The sequence below is a fragment of the Anastrepha obliqua genome, chromosome 6 (assembly GCF_027943255.1).
Source record: "Anastrepha obliqua isolate idAnaObli1 chromosome 6, idAnaObli1_1.0, whole genome shotgun sequence".
NCBI lineage: Eukaryota > Metazoa > Arthropoda > Insecta > Diptera > Tephritidae > Anastrepha > Anastrepha obliqua.
Genome location: NC_072897.1, coordinates 21,874,341 through 21,893,153, shown reverse-complemented (window position 1 = coordinate 21,893,153; position 18,813 = coordinate 21,874,341). Strand labels below are relative to the sequence as shown.

The 18,813-nt window shown below is 39.5% G+C and overlaps 1 protein-coding gene across 1 annotated transcript; it reads left to right on the top strand.

The window, feature by feature from the left end:
• The first annotated feature begins 1,292 nt into the window (after nucleotides 1–1,292).
• LOC129250223 (uncharacterized) lies at nucleotides 1,293–18,471 on the top strand. Its single transcript, XM_054889859.1, has 4 exons — nucleotides 1,293–1,745; nucleotides 16,188–16,441; nucleotides 16,505–16,777; nucleotides 18,297–18,471. Exons 1-4 carry the CDS (start codon nucleotides 1,293–1,295, stop codon nucleotides 18,469–18,471), a joined length of 1,155 nt encoding a protein of 384 aa, XP_054745834.1.
• The last annotated feature ends 342 nt before the right edge of the window (nucleotides 18,472–18,813 follow it).

Genomic DNA, 18,813 nt, shown 5'->3' with positions numbered 1-18,813 from the left:
GAGCATTTAGAAAGATGTAGGGCAGATCGCCTCCGCGTGGTGCACCCTGGGTAGCGCTATATGATCTGCGGCCTCAACGGCCTCCTGAACGATGACGACCCCCCTCGCTTTTTTTCGGATTTGGACAAATTCTTTTTGATACTACTCTTTCGACTTTTTCTGACCCCTGTGCTGGTAGTCGCGGCATTCTGTCACCTGAGTATGCTGAGGTGAAACTCAGCAGAAATGGCTGATGGGCTAATGACGTGACTGCCCCCGTCCCGTTAAAACCCTGGCAGGCCTCGGAGTACGTTCCAAGCCCGTAGCCATTGAGTTGGCGGTGTAGGTGCGGTTGAGATGACTCCCGTCTTTGTGTCCGGTCTGGCTCTGAACGCATGCCCCATAAGGACATGCGTCAACCCTCGCATGGCCTCCCTGCTACGGCACAGACAACCATGGGACCATTTAAGGACAACTACACACGACGGGTTTGGATAGCGGCTTCGAGTGGGGACCCAACAACAACAACAATGAACAATAACAAAAACACAACAACAACAAACAACAACATAACAAACAAAACAATAACCCTGCAGAAAGCTTCAGGGGGTAGCGGGAGTTCGGAACGGAGTCCCAAAACCACCTCTCTCAGGACTGGAGGAGTGAAATCTTCTCCTAAAACACCTACACCCCGGGGGGTAAGGCGTCGGAATCGACGAGTAGGGCAGTGACCAAGGGGGACACCGGGGGAAAGTCGGAACCGACTTTCTCCATAAATCCGGGGGTTAAAGGTGGGAACCCACCTTTGATAGGTAGCGGATCACAGACGGAACCGTCTGCGACTCCTAGAGCAGTGGCGCTGGATGGGGTAGCCCCTAGCCCCTGACCCTCAGTTATCTGAGAGGCATTCTCAGACGCTCGAGTGGGCCAGGAGGGTGATCAGAGGAGCAGAGGAGGACAGCGGAAAGGGAGTGGAAGCGAGTGCGCCACACCTGGGCTCGGGAGTAAAACGGCAACGCTCCCAGGAGGAGGATGTCTCCCAAGAGAAGAGACCAAAGACTGGTGGTGGCCCACCAAAATCGTTTAGCGAAGTCGCTAAACAGGCGTGCTCCATCATTCTCGGGGTGATGGACAGCGGTAGAGAAGACGGCGCCATCTCTAGGGAGGAATGGAAGAGGGTAGCGTTCGCCATCTCCCCCGTATTCATGAAGGTGGTGAGGGAAAACCCTGGACCACCCCCAAGCTGTGAAAGTGCCGGATGACACTACGGCTCGTATAAAAGAATAGTCTGCGCTGACGAACGGTCAGCCTCAATGTATAGGGCGGCAGTAGCCTTGGTGGGAGAGGTATGGGAGGGAGCCAAGCCGAAGGTAGTGGACCGAAAGGATCTACCTGTACGTCCGCGAGCACGTGTCTGGCTCCCCTCCGAACCCTTTGCTTCGAAGGAGTTGGAGGAAATACCCTGCTACTGCAACCCTACACTTCCCACGCACAACTGGAGGGTGGTGAAGGTGGAGAAGACTGAGGGATCATATCGGCAAGTGCTGATTCCGCTGAATGCAGAGTCTCTCAGTCCTCTCGCTGAAGCAAAAGGGGTCATTAACTATGGCTTCGAGAAGGTAGTCCTTAATGTCTACCAAACCGATGCCAGAGGAGATGCCCCTGCACATCCAGACGTGCTGGGAGACGTAATGCGCACAGTGGAGGAAGCTCCTGTGGACATGGAAGGGGAATCCGTCATGTCAGAGGGTGACAATGCTGATGACGTTCGCTCTTTACCGGGGTCCATCATAAGTATCGGGTCGTTCTTCGACAGGGCGGAGGACGAGAGGCTTCTGGCCTCTGAAAGCGAGGACGCCGTCCTTGGGGTGATGGAGAGGATCCTGGAGGATGATTATTCTTCAGATAAATCTTCAACACTCTAAGGCGGCGTCCGCCAACCTACTAGTCCACCTTGAGCAAGGTGGAGCTGACATAGTCCTGATCTAGGAACCGTGGCTGAGTAGCAACGGCATTTCTGGGCGCAGGACGAAAAGCTACAATCTGGTGGCGTATAGCGGGACAGGTAAACCAAGATCCTGTATACTCATCAGAAAGGAACTTAACGCATTTATTTTGCCTAATTTCAGCAATGAAGACATTGTAACGGTGAGCCTGGAGGGCCCAAAGCACCGGGAGGAAATCAAGATCTATCGGAAGAAGCGATCGATGAGCTGGTGGAGACTTTCACCTCAGCTTGCAACAATGCCCTGGAAACCTCTTGTCCAACAAAAGCTTTTCCTAGGAAAGAAAAACCGCATTGGTGGACAGCGGAGCTCTCTGAGCTTAGGGCCTCATGTAGACGGCTTTTTAATAGGGCTAAAAGAATAAGATCTCCCTCGGGTTGGGAGCTTTATAAGACAGGGCTAGGAATATATAAGTCCGAAATTAGGAAAGCTAAGAGGGACTCTTGGAGAAGCTTCTGCGAGAGCGTAGAGGGATGCCATGAGTCTTCCAGATTTAGACGAGTACTCACGAAGAGTTCCGCTCCCTTGGGGTACTTAAGATACGAATTTGGACGTTGGGCGATGAGCAGCGAGGACTCACTAAAGTTACTTCTCGACGCCCATTTTCCGACGAGCCCAGAACCTAGCAGCACCGGCCTGGAAAGCAGTTCAACTTGCACTCGAGACCGGGGCTGGCTGCTTGATAAGCGCCGCCTGTCTTGGGCCATTGACTCCTTCAGACCCTTCAAATCGCCTGGTTCTGACGGCATCATTCCTGCACAACTGCAAAAATCAGTGGAGGTATCATTCCGTTGGTTGAGCCTTATCTGTGCGAGCTGCGTAGCCAGGGGCTATATACCGAGGTCATGGAGGGCCGTGAGGGTTGTCTTTATACCCAAGGCAGGCAAGTGCTCGCATGTCTCCCCTAAGGACTTCAGGCCAATCAGTCTCTCTGACCTGCACATAAGAAGCGAAATTCCTCGGGGTCGGTTGTCGCATACCCAACATGCTTATTGCAAGGGCAGATCGGTGGAATCTGCCCTGCACACAATTGTGAGAAAGAGCTTGCGAAGGGCGCCTTCCTTGACATCGAGGGGCTTTTAGCAACGTCCTCCCGGAGGCAATCACCAGGTCTCTGGGTAAACTGGGGGTCGAAACCGACCTGATCAGATTTCTCTATAAAATGCTTAGCGACAGAACTGTCGCTGCAGAATGGGGCGGAATCTCCATTCACCGGCAGGTGAGTAGGGGCACTCCGCAAGGTGGTGTTCTCTCGCCTTTCCTCTGGGTCGTTGTCGTAAATGACTTGCTGGAGGAGCTGGTGAAAGGGGGCTGCAGGGTGGTTGCCTACGCGGATGACGTCGCATTAATCGTCAGAGGAAAATTTGTGGATACTCTGTACAACTTGATGCAGGGATATCTTAACGTAGTTGTTAGATGGACAACGGATTGTGGCCTATCGGTGAATCATCTTAAGACGGAGCTCGTCTTATTTACGAGGAAGCATAAAATACCCAGAGCTCAACTTCCCTCACTAGGGGGTGCTCCTCTGATGCTTTCTGACAAGGTAAAGTACCTAGGTATTATCCTTGACAGCAAGCTTACATGGAAGCCCAATATTGAGGAAAGAGTGAGGAAGGCAACAAACGCCTTGTATGGATGCAAGGGCGCAATTGGTAAAAAATGGGGCCTGTCGCCCAGGGTTGTTTTCTGGCTATATAATACTATTGTAAAGCCTATCTTGTTATATGGAGTCATAGTCTGGTGGAACTCACTAGAGAAGACGGCATTGGTGAAGAAGCTAGAGAGAGTTCAGAGGTCGGCACTCATTGGAATCAGTGGGACGCTTCGAACGACTCCCACTCTGGCGCTCAACGCAATGTTAAATGTGGTACCCGTAGACATCGCAGGCAGAATTGCCGCTTCGCGTACCGCCATCAGACTGAGGGGCTGGAGCTATAACCTTAATCTAACTTATGGGCACTCAAGCATCCTCAGAAACTTCGAGTTCATCCCTCTGTCAACGGATCAGTGTATACCCTCGTTTAGCCCAACCGGAACCTTCTCCACTTATATTCCGTCAAGGGAAGAGTGGACGGAGGGCTACACTTGGGGGCAGGGACTGCTGAACTTGTTCACGGATGGATCGAAGTTGGAAGGAAAGGTTGGCGGAGGAGTCTTTTGCGAGGAGCTCCCCATCAGACTCAAATTCAGGCTACCGGACCACTGCAGTGTGTTCCAGGCAGAAGTAGCCGCAATCAAGGAGTCAGCCGATTGGCTGCTGAAATGCGTATTAACGGTCAAGAAAGTAAATATTTACTTCGACAGCTAAGCGGCAAATAGGGGCTTTTGGGTCTATAACGGTGCATTCGGAATTGGTCAAGGAATGCTTGACCTCGCTTTCGACTGCGTCCGAATTCTTTAACATCAGCCTCATCTGGGTTCCTGGTCACAGCGACATTGCTGGAAACTGTGAGGCAGATGAGCTGGCCAGACAAGGGACATGCGAGGTGATTTCCCCGCGAAGGGAGAGAATCGGGATCCCCCTGACTACCTGCGGTCTGCTTCTGAAAAGATGGGCATCGCACCAACTCAGCGAGCGCTGGGCAAGTACACAAAAGTGTAAGGTCGCGAAATTCTTCTGGCCACGTGTGGACCGGAGGCGCTCGGGCGAGCTTCTGAGGCTGACAAAATATCAGCTCCCTAATCTCGTGGGCTCTCTCACAGGACACAATGCACGAGGAATGCATAGTGTGAGACTTGGAATCTCCTCGAGTCCTTTCTGCGCTGGATGTACGAAGGATGAGGTGGAATCATCTCAGCACCTCCTCCTTAGCTGCCTTGCTCTGGCGGGGCTAAGATTTAGGCATCTTGGCTCCTACTTTTTTGCCACGCCTGCTGATATAGCTGGCACTGACATTAAAAATCTGATGAATTTCATCAGCAGCATTAAGCGGCCGACGCAGATATAGTCATCATTCATAATCCACACGCTCCTAACCATCCCAGCACCATCTCTCCCCGCCCTCTCCCTGTATTCCATCGGTCTTTCTCTCCCGCCTCATCCCTCCATAATGGCATCACAAAGGACGAATCCTTCTTCGTCCAAGTGTGCCCATTCCCTGGGCAACCATATCAACCTAACCTAGAAAGACATATTTACATACATACCTATATTGATTCATACATATGTACGAGGCCGCGGGCACTCGACTTGACAAAAATTCAAGATTTATCAAATACTAGCAAACCCGGCCCCCTTCGCTGGGCACACTAAAATAGAATAGATATGGTTTAGAACAGAAAATATATGGTTTTCATATTATTTATTTCTTTATTCTTTATTCAAGCGCTTTGGCATAAACAATATTTTTTGTTTTTCTATTTGTTTTTGAGTAAATATAAAATACTAGCAAACCCGGCCCCCTTCGCTGGGCACACTAAAATAGAATAGATATGGTTTAGAACAGAAAATATATGGTTTTCATATTATTTATTTCTTTATTCTTTATTCAAGCGCTTTGGCATAAACAATATTTTTTGTTTTTCTATTTGTTTTTGAGTAAATATAAAATATAAATTGAAAATCAGGAAAAAAGAAGATTGTTTTTAAATTTCAAATCAACGCATATGAATAAACAATCGTCTTTTTTCCTGATCATCCATGAATTTTTCGTTTCAATTTATATGTTTTATTAAGCATTGGAGCTTTTTTAACCATTATCCATTTATATTTAAAAAAAAAAAAACGAAAAAAATTGTTCTTTCCACGAACACATAATTTCATTCGGATTTCACATTAAATTCTCAAATTTCGTAAGAAATTATTCACTGTTCCAAAATCCACTCCAAAAAAATTCACAAACAATTTTTACATGTTGCACTTACGTTTTTTCCTTATGGCATCCAAATCAGAAAGAAATATTGACACATTGTAACTAACACTGTCAATTTGACAGTTCAGTTCCGCCCCAAGCGTTAAAAAAGTAAGCGACATTATGGCTGGCTCAAAAGAACGCTGTACCCGTTGCCACTGCTCCGAATTACAACCAAACTTTACGAAACCCATTTTCAATACTTACTTAACAATGTGCATAAGTTTGGTTTAATTCGGTGCAAAGACACGGCGGGTCCACGTTTTGGCATATATTTCCAGACCCTAGTCATCAATAGGTATGAAAATTACCCCGTATTAAAGCACTTATCAACAGCTTTCATTTGATACCTATATTGTACATACACAACCAAAGGTTACCCGGGTCCACGTTTTGACCTATATCTCGAGACCCCAGTCCCGTAGCGGCATGAAAAATACTCTGTACTAAGGCATTCACCAACAGCTTCAATATGATATCCATATTGTACAAACACATTCTAGGCTCCACGTTTTGGTCTCTATCTCGGGATCCTAGTCACGGAGCCGCATGAAAAATACTCTGAACTAAAGCATTCACCAACAGCTTCCATTTGATATCCATATTGTACATACACGTCCGAAGGTTACCCGGGTCCACGTTTTGACCTATATCTCGAGACCCTAGTCATCAATAGGTATGAAAATTAAACCGTATTAAAGCACTTACCAATAGCTTTCATTTGATATCCGTATTGTACAAACACATTCTAGGGTCCACGTTTTGGTCTCTATCTCGAGACCCTAGTCACGGAGCGGATGGAAATACTCTGAACTAAAGCATTCACCAACAGTTTCCATTTGATACCCATATTGTACATACACATCCAAAGGTTACCCGGGTCCACGTTTTGACCTATATCTCGAGACCCCAGTCACGGAGCGGCATGAAAAATACTCTGTACTAAAGCATTCACCACCAGCTTCCATTTGATACCCATATTGTACATACACATTCTATGGTCCACGTTTTGGTCTCTATCTCGAGACCCTAGTCACGGAGCGGCATGAAAAATACTCTGAACTAAAGCATTCACCAACAGCTTCCATTTGATACCCATATTGTACATACACATCCGAAGGTTACCCGGGTCCACGTTTTGACCTATATCTCGAGACCCTATCTACCAATAGGTATCCAAACTATACGGAAACCATCTTCAATACCTCCTTAACAATGTGTGTAAGTTTGGTTTAATTCGGTGCAAAGACACGGCGGGTCCACGTTTTGGCATATATTTCCAGACCCTAGTCATCAATAGGTATGAAAATTACCCCGTATTGAAACACTTATCAACAGCTTTCATTTGATACCCATATTGTACATACACGTCCGATGGTTACCCAAGTCCACGTTTTGACCTATATCTCGAGACCCTAGTCATCAAAAGATATGAAAATTACCCCGTATTAAAGCACTTATCAACAGCTTTCATTTGATATCCATATTGTACAAACACATTCTAGGGTCCACGTTTTGGTCTCTATCTCGAGACCATAGTCACGGAGCGAATGGAAATACTCTGAACTAAAGCATTCACCAACAGCTTCCATTTGATACCCATATTGTACATACACATCCGAAGGTTACCCGGGTCCACGTTTTGACCTATATCTCGAGACCCTATCTACCAATAGGTATCCAAACTATACGAAAACCATCTTCAATACCTCCTTAACAATCCTCCTCCAATGTAAGTTTGGTTTAATTCGGTGCAAAGACACGGCGGGTCCACGTTTTGGCATATATTTCCAGATCCTAGTCATCAATAGGTATGAAAACTACACCGTATTGAAGCACTTATCAACAGCTTCCATTTGATACCCATATTGTACATACACAACCAAAGGTTACCCGGGTCCACGTTTTGACCTATACCTCGAGACCCTAGTCATCAATAGGTATGAAAATTACCCCGTATTAAAGCACTTATCAACAGCTTTCATTTGATATCCATATTGTACAAACACATTCTAGGGTCCACGTTTTGGTCTCTATCTCGAGACCCTAGTCACGGAGCGGATGGAAATACTCTGAACTAAAGCATTCACCAACAGCTTCCATTTGATACCCATATTGTACATACACATTCTAGGGTCCACGTTTTGGTCTCTATCTCGAGACCCTAGTCACGGAGCGGCATGAAAAATACTCTGAACTAAAGCATTCACCAACAGCTTCCATTTGATACCCATATTGTACATACACATCCGAAGGTTACCCGGGTCCACGTTTTGACCTATATCTCGAGCCCTATCCACCAATAGGTATCCAAACTATACGGAAACTATCTTCAATACCTTGTTAGCAATGTGTGTAAGTTTGGTTTAATTCGGTGCAGACACGGCCGGTTAGCGAACACACACAAACAGTTGACTTTATTTTATATATAAGATTTTTTTCAGTTTGTGTCCGAAAATCCAAATATCTTACGGAACCCTATTTTTTTCCAAAATAAAATGTAATCCATGTTACTCCTGGATAATGTAGTTTTCGAATGGTGAAAGAATTTTTAAAATCGGTCCAGTAGTTTTTGAGCCTATTCGTTACAAACAAACAAACAAACAAACAAAGTTTTCCTCTTTATAATATTAGTATAGATAAATTGAAAATCAGGAAAAAAGAAGATTGTTTTTAAATTTCAAATCAACGCATATGAATAAACAATCGTCTTTTTTCCTGATCATCCATGAATTTTTCGTTTCAATTGATATGTTTTATTAAGCATTGGAGCTTTTTTAACCATTATCCATTTATATTTAAGAAAAAAAAAAACGAAAAAAATTGTTCTTTCCACGAACACATAATTTCATTCGGATTTCACATTAAATTCTCAAATTTCGTAAGATATTATTCACTGTTCCAAAATCCACTCCAAAAAAATTCACAAACAATTTTTACATGTTGCACTTACGTTTTTTCCTTATGGCATCCAAATCAGAAAGAAATATTGACACATTGTAACTAACACTGTCAATTTGACAGTTCAGTTCCGCCCCAAGCGTTAAAAAAGTAAGCGACATTATGGCTGGCTCAAAAGAACGCTGTACCCGTTGCCACTGCTCCGAATTACAACCAAACTTTACGAAACCCATTTTCAATACTTACTTAACAATGTGCATAAGTTTGGTTTAATTCGGTGCAAAGACACGGCGGGTCCACGTTTTGGCATATATTTCCAGACCCTAGTCATCAATAGGTATGAAAATTACCCCGTATTGAAGCACTTATCAACAGCTTTCATTTGATACCTATATTGTACATACACAACCAAAGGTTACCCGGGTCCACGTTTTGACCTATATCTCGAGACCCCAGTCACGTAGCGGCATGAAATATACTCTGTACTAAGGCATTCACCAACAGCTTCAATTTGATATCCATGTTGTACAAACACATTCTAGGCTCCACGTTTTGGTCTCTATCTCGAGATCCTAGTCACGGAGCGGCATGAAAAATACTCTGAACTAAAGCATTCACCAACAGCTTCCATTTGATATCCATATTGTACATACACGTCCGAAGGTTACCCGGGTCCACGTTTTGACCTATGTATATCTCGAGACCCTAGTCATCAATAGGTATAAAAATTAAACCGTATTAAAGCACTTATCAACAGCTTTCATTTGATATCCGTATTGTACAAACACATTCTAGGGTCCACGTTTTGGTCTCTATCTCGAGACCCTAGTCACGGAGCGGATGGAAATACTCTGAACTAAAGCATTCACCAACAGCTTCCATTTGATACCCATATTGTACATACACATGCAAAGGTTACCCGGGTCCACGTTTTGACCTATATCTCGAGACCCCAGTCACGGAGCGGCATGAAAAATACTCTGAACTAAAGCATTCACCAACAGCTTCCATTTGGTACCCATATTGTACATACACATCCGAAGGTTACCCGGGTCCACGTTTTGACCTATATCTCGAGCCCTATCCACCAATAGGTATCCAAACTATACGGAAACCATCAATACCTTCTTAACTATGTGTGTAAGTTTGGTTTAATTCGGTGCAGACACGGCCGGTTAGCGAACACACACAAAAAGTTGACTTTATTTTATATATAAGATTTTTTTCAGTTTGTGTCCGAAAAATCCAAATATCTTACGGAACCCTATTTTTTTCCAAAATAAAATGTAATCCATGTTACTCCTGGATAATGTAGTTTTCGAATGGTGAAAGAATTTTTAAAATCGGTCCAGTAGTTTTTGAGCCTATTCGTTACAAACAAACAAACAAACAAACAAACAAAGTTTTCCTCTTTATAATATTAGTATAGATTGGCAAATAATTCTACGCGAAATATTCCAATAATGACTATTTTCGAGTGGTCGAGAAAATTGGCATATGGCGGCTCGTTTTATGAATGAAAGTACTTTGCTCGTAGAAATATATATGGGCTCGAATTTATCAATGAATTTTTTGATGATGAGTTTTTGTTGAAACTGTTCAGCGCCGTCGCGACTATTTTGAGCTGTTCAGCACCATGGGAACTAGAATGATGGCCGCTACGCCTGCGCCTATGACTGCATTTTGTTCTTGTAGTCGTTAGGCAAAGAATTTTAGCTTTGAACGACATGCGCATTGTGAGGAATTAAGTGAGAGCCCTGTGTGTGCGGTTATATGTACATGCATATGTGTATATTAATAAGCATTGTTTTGCTTGAATTCAATTCACTTATTTATATTTGCATTTGCCATCTTCCTGTGTGCCTGGTAATGAAGCGTTTTCTATAAAGAATTTTTTGATTTGATCAATTGAACGTAAATAGTTATGGCATCAAGTGTGCATATACGCACATGCAAATACGTCGATGCATATGCAGAAGAAATTGTTTTAGCATTTGCAGGAATTCGATCATTCGAATATTTACTGCCTAATTATTGCATGAAATATGATAAGGCGATGCTCGTGAGGTAGGTCATGTTGCTTCAGTGCGTACATATGCGTGCAACACTATATTTATTAAAGATGCAATAGAACTTAGTTGTCCCATATATGTATGCAAATACGTTTCTTTGAAGTTTTATTTTATTTATTTTAAATTTCAAAGTTTGGTACTATCTATAAAATGCATACATATATGATTTATTCCCTGTAATATACATAGGTAAATTTAAAAAACTTTCGTTTGGCACAGGACCAAAAAATGCATATTCAAATGCACATAAATATGATAAGGCAATGCGTCGTGAGGTAGGTCATTGTTGCTGCAGTGCGTGTGCACATACATACATTTGTAACACTATAAGAATTGAAGATGCAATTGAACTTTTGCACAAATATAACTAACATAATATATGTGATATTTACACATTAGGCCGGGTCGATTTGTGGGGAGGCAAAAAAATCGCCCATTTCTCTGTGAAAATCATATTTTAGGGATCAAAATAAAAAACTTTGCCGAATGAACCATACCTCTAAAACCATTTCTGATGTCCCCCAATTTGGGTCGAACTTTTTAGTTTCTTTTCTCATGTAAAGGCCAAAAATGGTGACATTTTGAAATGGTTGTACGGGGAACCCCCCAGGGGAGTTCCACGGGGTGTGCCACTGGCAAGGGTGGATCGGCCGTCCAAAGTTAGTGGGGGTCGGTCATACATTTAGACTCGATTGGAACACTCTAAATGGGTCAAAGTGGGATTTTTCGTTCGACCCAAATTTGGGGGACATCAGAATTCGTTTTAGAGGTATGGTTCCTTCGGCGAAGTTTCTTATTTTGATCCCCAGAATATGATTTTCACAGAGCAATAAGCGATTTTTAAATCGACCCGCCCTAATACACATATATTGATATACATACAATATATATTCATCAATATACCAATATGCTCTTTGAATTCTTGTCTAAAATTAATTTCGACTCGAAAAATTAGTAAAAATTTTCATCAAATTTATTAAAATGCACTCAAGAAAATGTGAGGTCGTTTTATAATGTATTTTGTTTAAATTCTTCTTTTAAAATTAAAACAACAAACATTAAAGTTACTTTGATTTTAAATGTTGGATTTTAAATCTTTATTTGGTCGTATTTGTTTGAAAATATAAATTGAATAAATTTTCGTTTATCAAGGGAACATAGAAATGCACAAGCAAATGCCTTGCAAATGCTGTCGGCATTCGTCTATTTGATTTCATACAGAAACCAAAAACTGAGCAGAGCCAATGTACTTGTACCAGAGTGGAGGGTTTCTATATTTACTTACCACGCTAGGACAGGAATTCAGATTTTTTCTGCGTTTACCACACTACTAAGGAATTTCATAAGATTTTTCGCCACACTACTAAGGAAATCGACTTATTTCATGCCCACAGCGAAGCGAATAAATTTGCGATTAAGAAGGCCGCGCGGCAGGTAATTTGTGGTGCAGAAGCTAAAGTCGGCGAAATTATGCGTTTTGTTTTTTAGCTCGTATTTAATTCAGGTTCAAGTCCTGAAGTCATATTTTTTTCCTTGCACATTTTTACAATTTAAACCAGGAAAGTTTGGTAACATTTTTGAGTTTATTTTAATTAAAATTTCTTTGAAATACTGTTTTTTTTGTATTTCATAAATGGAAATTTCTTTTCGGTATAAAATAGTTCATACTGGATATGACCTGATTTTTATATAAATCAATCAAAACAGAAAATATGTACATATGTCTTTAATCTCTTTCATCAAATCCAAACTATATTGATGAGAAAATATCATTTTAATATCCGTCCAGAAAGCCAAACACGCATACACACATATATATGCATATAATTACGCATACAAACTATCAACTAACGCAGAATATGTGCATATAAAACTGCGAATCGAATAAATGAGTGATTTAGAAAAGTTCATTAGTAAATATAGATTAGCGCAATCGTGAATGACGTGTCGTATATGCAGTCTCATGTTTGACTCAGGTTCAAGTCCCTTAGGTATTTTTTTTTTCGATATTTTTATTTCGTTTTTTATATTTGGTTTAATTAGAATTGATTTAAAATAGTGTACTCAGCTTTTCTAATACCTGTTATTTATAAATTTATATTCTATATAAAATTATTCATACTTCTTTTGAATTGATTTATATGTAAAACAGCCATAAAGGCAATGCATATGAATGTGCATTCATATATGTATGTATGTGTTTAATCTCTTCAGTCAAATCTGAACTACTTACATACACATATTGATGAGAAAATGTTCTAATATCCATGGATGCATCCGGAAAGCCAAACACGCATACACGCATATGTATATAAATATATATAAATGGGGCATTCTTCGCCAACCGGACACCCCCATCTGCCCAGAACAGTTTTTATAAAAAAAATTTTTCCCTATGCCGAAATAAAAGCTTATGTCATGTACTTTAATTTGTCATGTGGCACTTTTTAAATACTAAAAAGCCATTCCTTCCAAATCTCAAACAAAAAGGAAGTGATTATTAAAAGATTTTCCAATTCTCCAGAAGAAAAAAAAGTTTTACTGTGAAAAAAATCCTGTATTATGAAAAAAAAATTTCAATTTCAGCAATTTCCTTCAATATTTATATTCAGCAGCGAACGCAGAAACCCCCGAGCATCATGTTTGAGGAGAATTCACAGTACAACTTTTTTTTCTTCTGGAGAATTGGAAAATCTTTTAATACTCACTTCCTTTTTGTTTGATGTATCCGCTTATCATTTTAAAAGTAACAAAATGGTAAAAAAATAAGCAGTCGAAGAAATAAGCGTACCGCCTATTTTTCCTCGCCACATGTTAGACTCGATTTCAATTCCCGGCGCAAACTTTTTTTATTAATTTTTTTTTAATTCCTTTTGTTTTTTTAATGTAATTGAAAAAAAAATTATGTAATCAATTTACGTATTCGCTTAAATACGAAAATAGTAAAAATTTAATTGGTTTAATTTCGAGGTGAGAAATGTGTTGTGTGTTGAGGTGAAAGATGTGTGGTGTTTCTAATTTTTGTGTGGCAAAAGTCAGTGAGGTGTTTATAAACTCGGTGTGTTGAATTTCCTTACTACAAATCTTTCAAATCTCAATTGTACTAAAAAAAGCTCACAGTAACATTTGCACCTTCTCATTGCATTAACATTCTCTGCTTGTACATAATTCACTGTAATCAGCTCTGTTAAGAAGTTCCCCTCTGTCGAGTTGAGCGAGGTGAAAAAGTCTTCGCGGTCAGACTTCATTTTTGACAATTCACACTATTCGTAGCTCGTGAGACTTCTCTATACTTTAACGTTCTCTGTGTGTTGTGTTGTGACATCTGAATAAATACATACATAAGTAAAAGTTATTTGGGCATACATGCATATGTACCATAGCTCGCAAATAACTGTTGACACTTTTTCGTTGTCTGCAGGTAAGTGTCTTTCACTCACACAATAAAAAAGACTCAGACAGAAACTGTTTTTGTAACTAATATAGCTCGCTCGCGCTCTGAGCGAGACAGTTATTTCTGTTTTCGTTTCGCTCAAGTCAAACACTGATCGTTTGCTTGAGTTAAATGAATCAAATTGTCTTTTGCGTATGTATGGATAAACACAGGCGATTGTTACGTTCTTTTTGAAGTGAAAACTTCTTTAAAATCGTTGGGAATGATTTGAGAAAAAGTGAAACGAAAAAAGCGACACTCTTGGCTACGAAGCGTTATATTATATGTTGATATAAACGTAGTGACGAACTAAATAACTTTTAAGCCAGCGCCGACAGCATGGCGCGGTAGCCGAGCGACTAGCAATGTGAGCTTCCGATCCAAAATCCTTGGTTCGAATCACAAGAAAAAAAATTTTTTTATACAGTTATTTTATTTTATTTTATGATATGTTTATGAGGAGCTTTTTTCATGGCAGAAATACACTCGGTGTTTTGCCATTGCCTGCTGAGGGGTGAGCGCTATTAGAAAAATAGTTTTCCTTAATTTTGGTGTTTTCACCGAGATTCGAACTGACGTTCTCTCTGTGAATTCTGAATAGTAGTCACGCACCAACCCATTCGGCTACGGCGTTTGTTTAATTTTACTGATGCAAAAATGAGGGAAAATATTTGAATAAAGTTTGCTTACTATTTACACATTTTCCAAAGGTGACGGAGAACCAAAAAAAAGTCGATTTTCAAACAAATACGAGTGCATATGTGTAATTGTGTTAGAGTTTCGGTCACGCCCCATCAAAACTTGCGTGCATATGTGTTTGTAACATTCAAAAAAATGTAATTGTGTTAGAGTTTCGGTCACGCAGGTTTTGCTGGGGACGCGCATAATAGCAACCGCGTGTGTATTTTTATATTCGTAAATATTTTCATTTTTCAATGTTTACCGCAATTATGCCGAAAAATAATGCAGAAAAGTGTCGTGAATATCGACAGAAAAAAAAATCAATAAATAGCATCACGGAATTCATTCACGAAAATTTAATAAAGTATACACCAGAAGTATCGCGGATACTTAGAAAAGATTACGATAAAGTTCCAATGATTTTAAGTGGCGATTTTAACGTAAATTTTGCATTGGACACAGCGGTTCCTTCAATTGACGTTCTCAATACAACATTCAATTTAAAAATGTGTAACAATCGCACTGAATCGACAACACGATCAAAAACAACAATTGACGCGGTATTTCAAAGATATGTTGACAACATCGAAACCAAAGCATTTGTATCATATTTTAGCTATCATAAGCCACTCGTATCATTTGTTGAAAAATTGAAAACATTGAGGATGAATAATAATAAAATGAAGAAAATAAAATATGAACTATATAGCAATATTATAATGAACCTATAATTATCCCGCCCCTAATGCTGCTTTCGTCTCATTCTCTCTCAGTTTGCTTTACGGAAGGTTTCACTTCCATCGCGTCTAACCGTTAGACTGGTATTTTTTTTTTTTGTTTGCATTATACATATTAATTGCGGTTGTGAATTCAATATGTGCGGAGCACTATATTTTTTGCGAAATGGGAAGAGACGAAAATAAAAAAGTTCATCATTTATTTAGATTTATTGTCGAAGAAAATCTAGGACATATTTAACAAATTTAAGACGGCATTTGGCATTAAAACGTGTTGACATTTTTAATGAGTGGAGCAAGAGCGGGGACTCCCAATTATATATTAAGAAAGTGTAAAAAAAGGAAAATAACATACCTCACGAGTGAAGAATCCATTTATTCTTCAATTATTAAAATAGTGACTACGGATGCAAAACCATTTCTTTTTCTGGACAGTGAAGGCTTTAAGGATATAATGGATCCAATTTATAGTTCACTAGGCATGAACCCAATAACCTCGCGCAATGTGATAAATTTTGTAAAAGTCAAAGATCAGTCAATTAAAGGCTTTAGTTAAAGATAAACTGGTGTCGCTCAAAATCGATGTTGCCACTAGAATGGATAAATCCATTTTAGGTGTAAATTTGCAGTTAATCGATGCAAGCCTTTATACAACTGAAATCGTTGTAAAAACGTTGGGCATGATCCAACTCGCGGATTCCCACGCAGGTGTATACATAAAGCAGAAAATTTTAAAAATTTTAATGGATTATGAAATAAAAGTGGAACAAATTTTCAAGTAAAATTTGAATTACAGAAAATATATGTATTTTTTAAAATATTAATAGATTTATGCATACAGCATAACATCTGAAAACGGAAGAAATATGATAAAAGCAGTTCAAGTTTTAAACGATGCTACAGAGGAATCTCCTTTTAACGATGATACGAGTACGCAAGGTGAAACTATTATGGAAGAACTAGACACCATTGATTTGGCCAATATTCACCTAGTGAGATGTGCAGCATACACGTTGCAATTGTGTGTAATTGATGTAAATAAGGTGAACGAGATTAACGATAAAATTTGTTCTTGTCACACATTATGCAAAATGCTGCGCACAGAAACTAATAGGTAAGTAATGTTTAATTATTTCATAAATATATATGAATACATATTTGTATATATGTTACCTGTACAGACGTTTCTTAATCGAACACAAAAAAACATACCATCGCTTGACGTTATAACAAGATGGAATTCAACTTATTTTATGATGACAAAATTGGTTGATTTAAAGGAGTTTCTTACTACCGAGTCTTATATATATGTTGATGTTGATTGGGACTGGATGGAGTCTTATATTGACGCCTTTAAGGAAACATATGAAGCTACCCTAAAGTTACAAGAAAAAATCTAGTTTTTAGTGAGTTTTTTATCATTTGGATGGAACTTAAATTGGCATGCGAGGAAAGTCAAAATTTCATAAAAAAGAAACTATTGGCCCAGATTAAGATATGAGAGATAAAACTTTTAGAAAATGAAGCATTGTTAGCTGCGATTTTCATGGACCCAAGAGTTAATTGCATATTGAGTAATGACCCAAAACGGCTGGCAAAGCTAAATTAAAAAAAAGTGGCATATAGGTTATTCGAGTAAAAGAATGTAAGTTGCAGAATCGTTAAAATTGTTGTCCTGTGTCATTTATGTTTCATGTTAGTAGTTACTTATACAGTAGGTTCTGTTTTTATGGGGCTTTTTTTTATGCGGTTTTTTTTTTTTAATTACAAAATGCATGTCGACCTATCGGGAATTGTACATATAAACAAGATTCTAAACCAGCTAAGCAAAAACTCATCACAGATTACATCAGAAATGCTAACCCTACAAGTATGGAACCGCCTGCATAACTATCTAGATCAGACGTGTACATTTCCTCAAGTGAAGCAAGTGATTTTACGCCAAATCCTAAACGAATGCGCAACATGTGGGTATTGTCCGATTCTATTTCTGACGTAAATTTATTTTTAGATTCTGACGTTTCTTAAATTAAGATATAATTTTCAAAAATACAATATTTTGTTTATGCGATTTTATTTAATTATTTCAGATTCATGCGGTCTATGGAACGTATCTATAGTTATAATATGAGACTATTGACGTTTTTTTATGCGATTTTATTACATTATCTCAGATTTATGCGATTCTTAGCACTTTTGAAACGTATCTATAGTTTTCCTATAGAACTAGTAGCTTTTTTTACGCTGTTTTTTTATGCTGTTTCTTGCGGAACGTATCTACCGCATAAAAACAGAATCTACTGTATTAACAATTAAAATTGTCTTTGTGAAAAAGTAATACAAAACTAAAAGCAAAGAAAGATGTTAAATTTATTATCGCTCTATTATTACAGACAGCACAAAATGTTCCAGCGCTTGAAGCTCCTGCATCTGAAGATATGAACTTATCATTATCTTCAAATTTTTCGACTGCATCCTCGGCTGAAGAGAAGACGCTCTTGTCGGCATATTTGGATGATGTCCAGACAGTGACAAAAATACATGCAGAACTTATAAAAATTTATGCTGACATTGAAAGTATATGGTCGTTTACCATTAAACGCCAATATTTTGGAGTTTTTTAATGGTCTCAGACTTAAGTTGCCACATTTGAGTGCACTCGCGCAGGTTATTCTAGCAACACCGGCAACTCAGGTATCTGCAGAGCGAGCATTTTCTGCCCTTCATTTTATTTTAAGTGAAAGACGAAGCTCTATATCAGCAGAAAATCCTAACGCGTTATTAGTTGTTAAGCTAAACTCCATTTAAAAAATAAATAAATATTATTAAAAACAAAATAAAAATAAATATTGTTCCTTAAAAAACAAAACATTTTTTCACATTTTTATTTAACATCCGATTGCATTGTTTTTTTATTATTTTCTTTCTCATTTACATTTATATGCATGTATGTATGTTTGTATGTATTTACATGCACACGAAGGCAAAGATCATTTCTGTTGAGTTTTTTATAGTCCAGTCAAAAGAAGATTTAACTTCGTAATTTTAGGAGTATGCGAGTTTATGGTTTTATTATGTAAAGCCCATCACTGTGAACTTAAGTTTGAGTTTTCGGGGTCGGGGGTTGTGTCCCGCGGCCGGCATCTTGGA

What these genes read in the sequence shown, in the direction of transcription:
- LOC129250223 (XM_054889859.1), top strand. Translation starts at nt 1,293, where the DNA reads ATGTATAGGGCGGCAGTAGCCTTGGTGGGAGAGGTATGGGAGGGAGCC. An exon ending in AGGGTGACAATGCTGATGAC is followed by an intron (nt 1,746 to 16,187) that starts GTTCGCTCTTTA and finishes ATTTTGTAAAAG; the next exon opens with TCAAAGATCAGTCAATTAAA. An exon ending in CTGCGCACAGAAACTAATAG is followed by an intron (nt 16,778 to 18,296) that starts GTAAGTAATGTT and finishes TAATGGTCTCAG; the next exon opens with ACTTAAGTTGCCACATTTGA.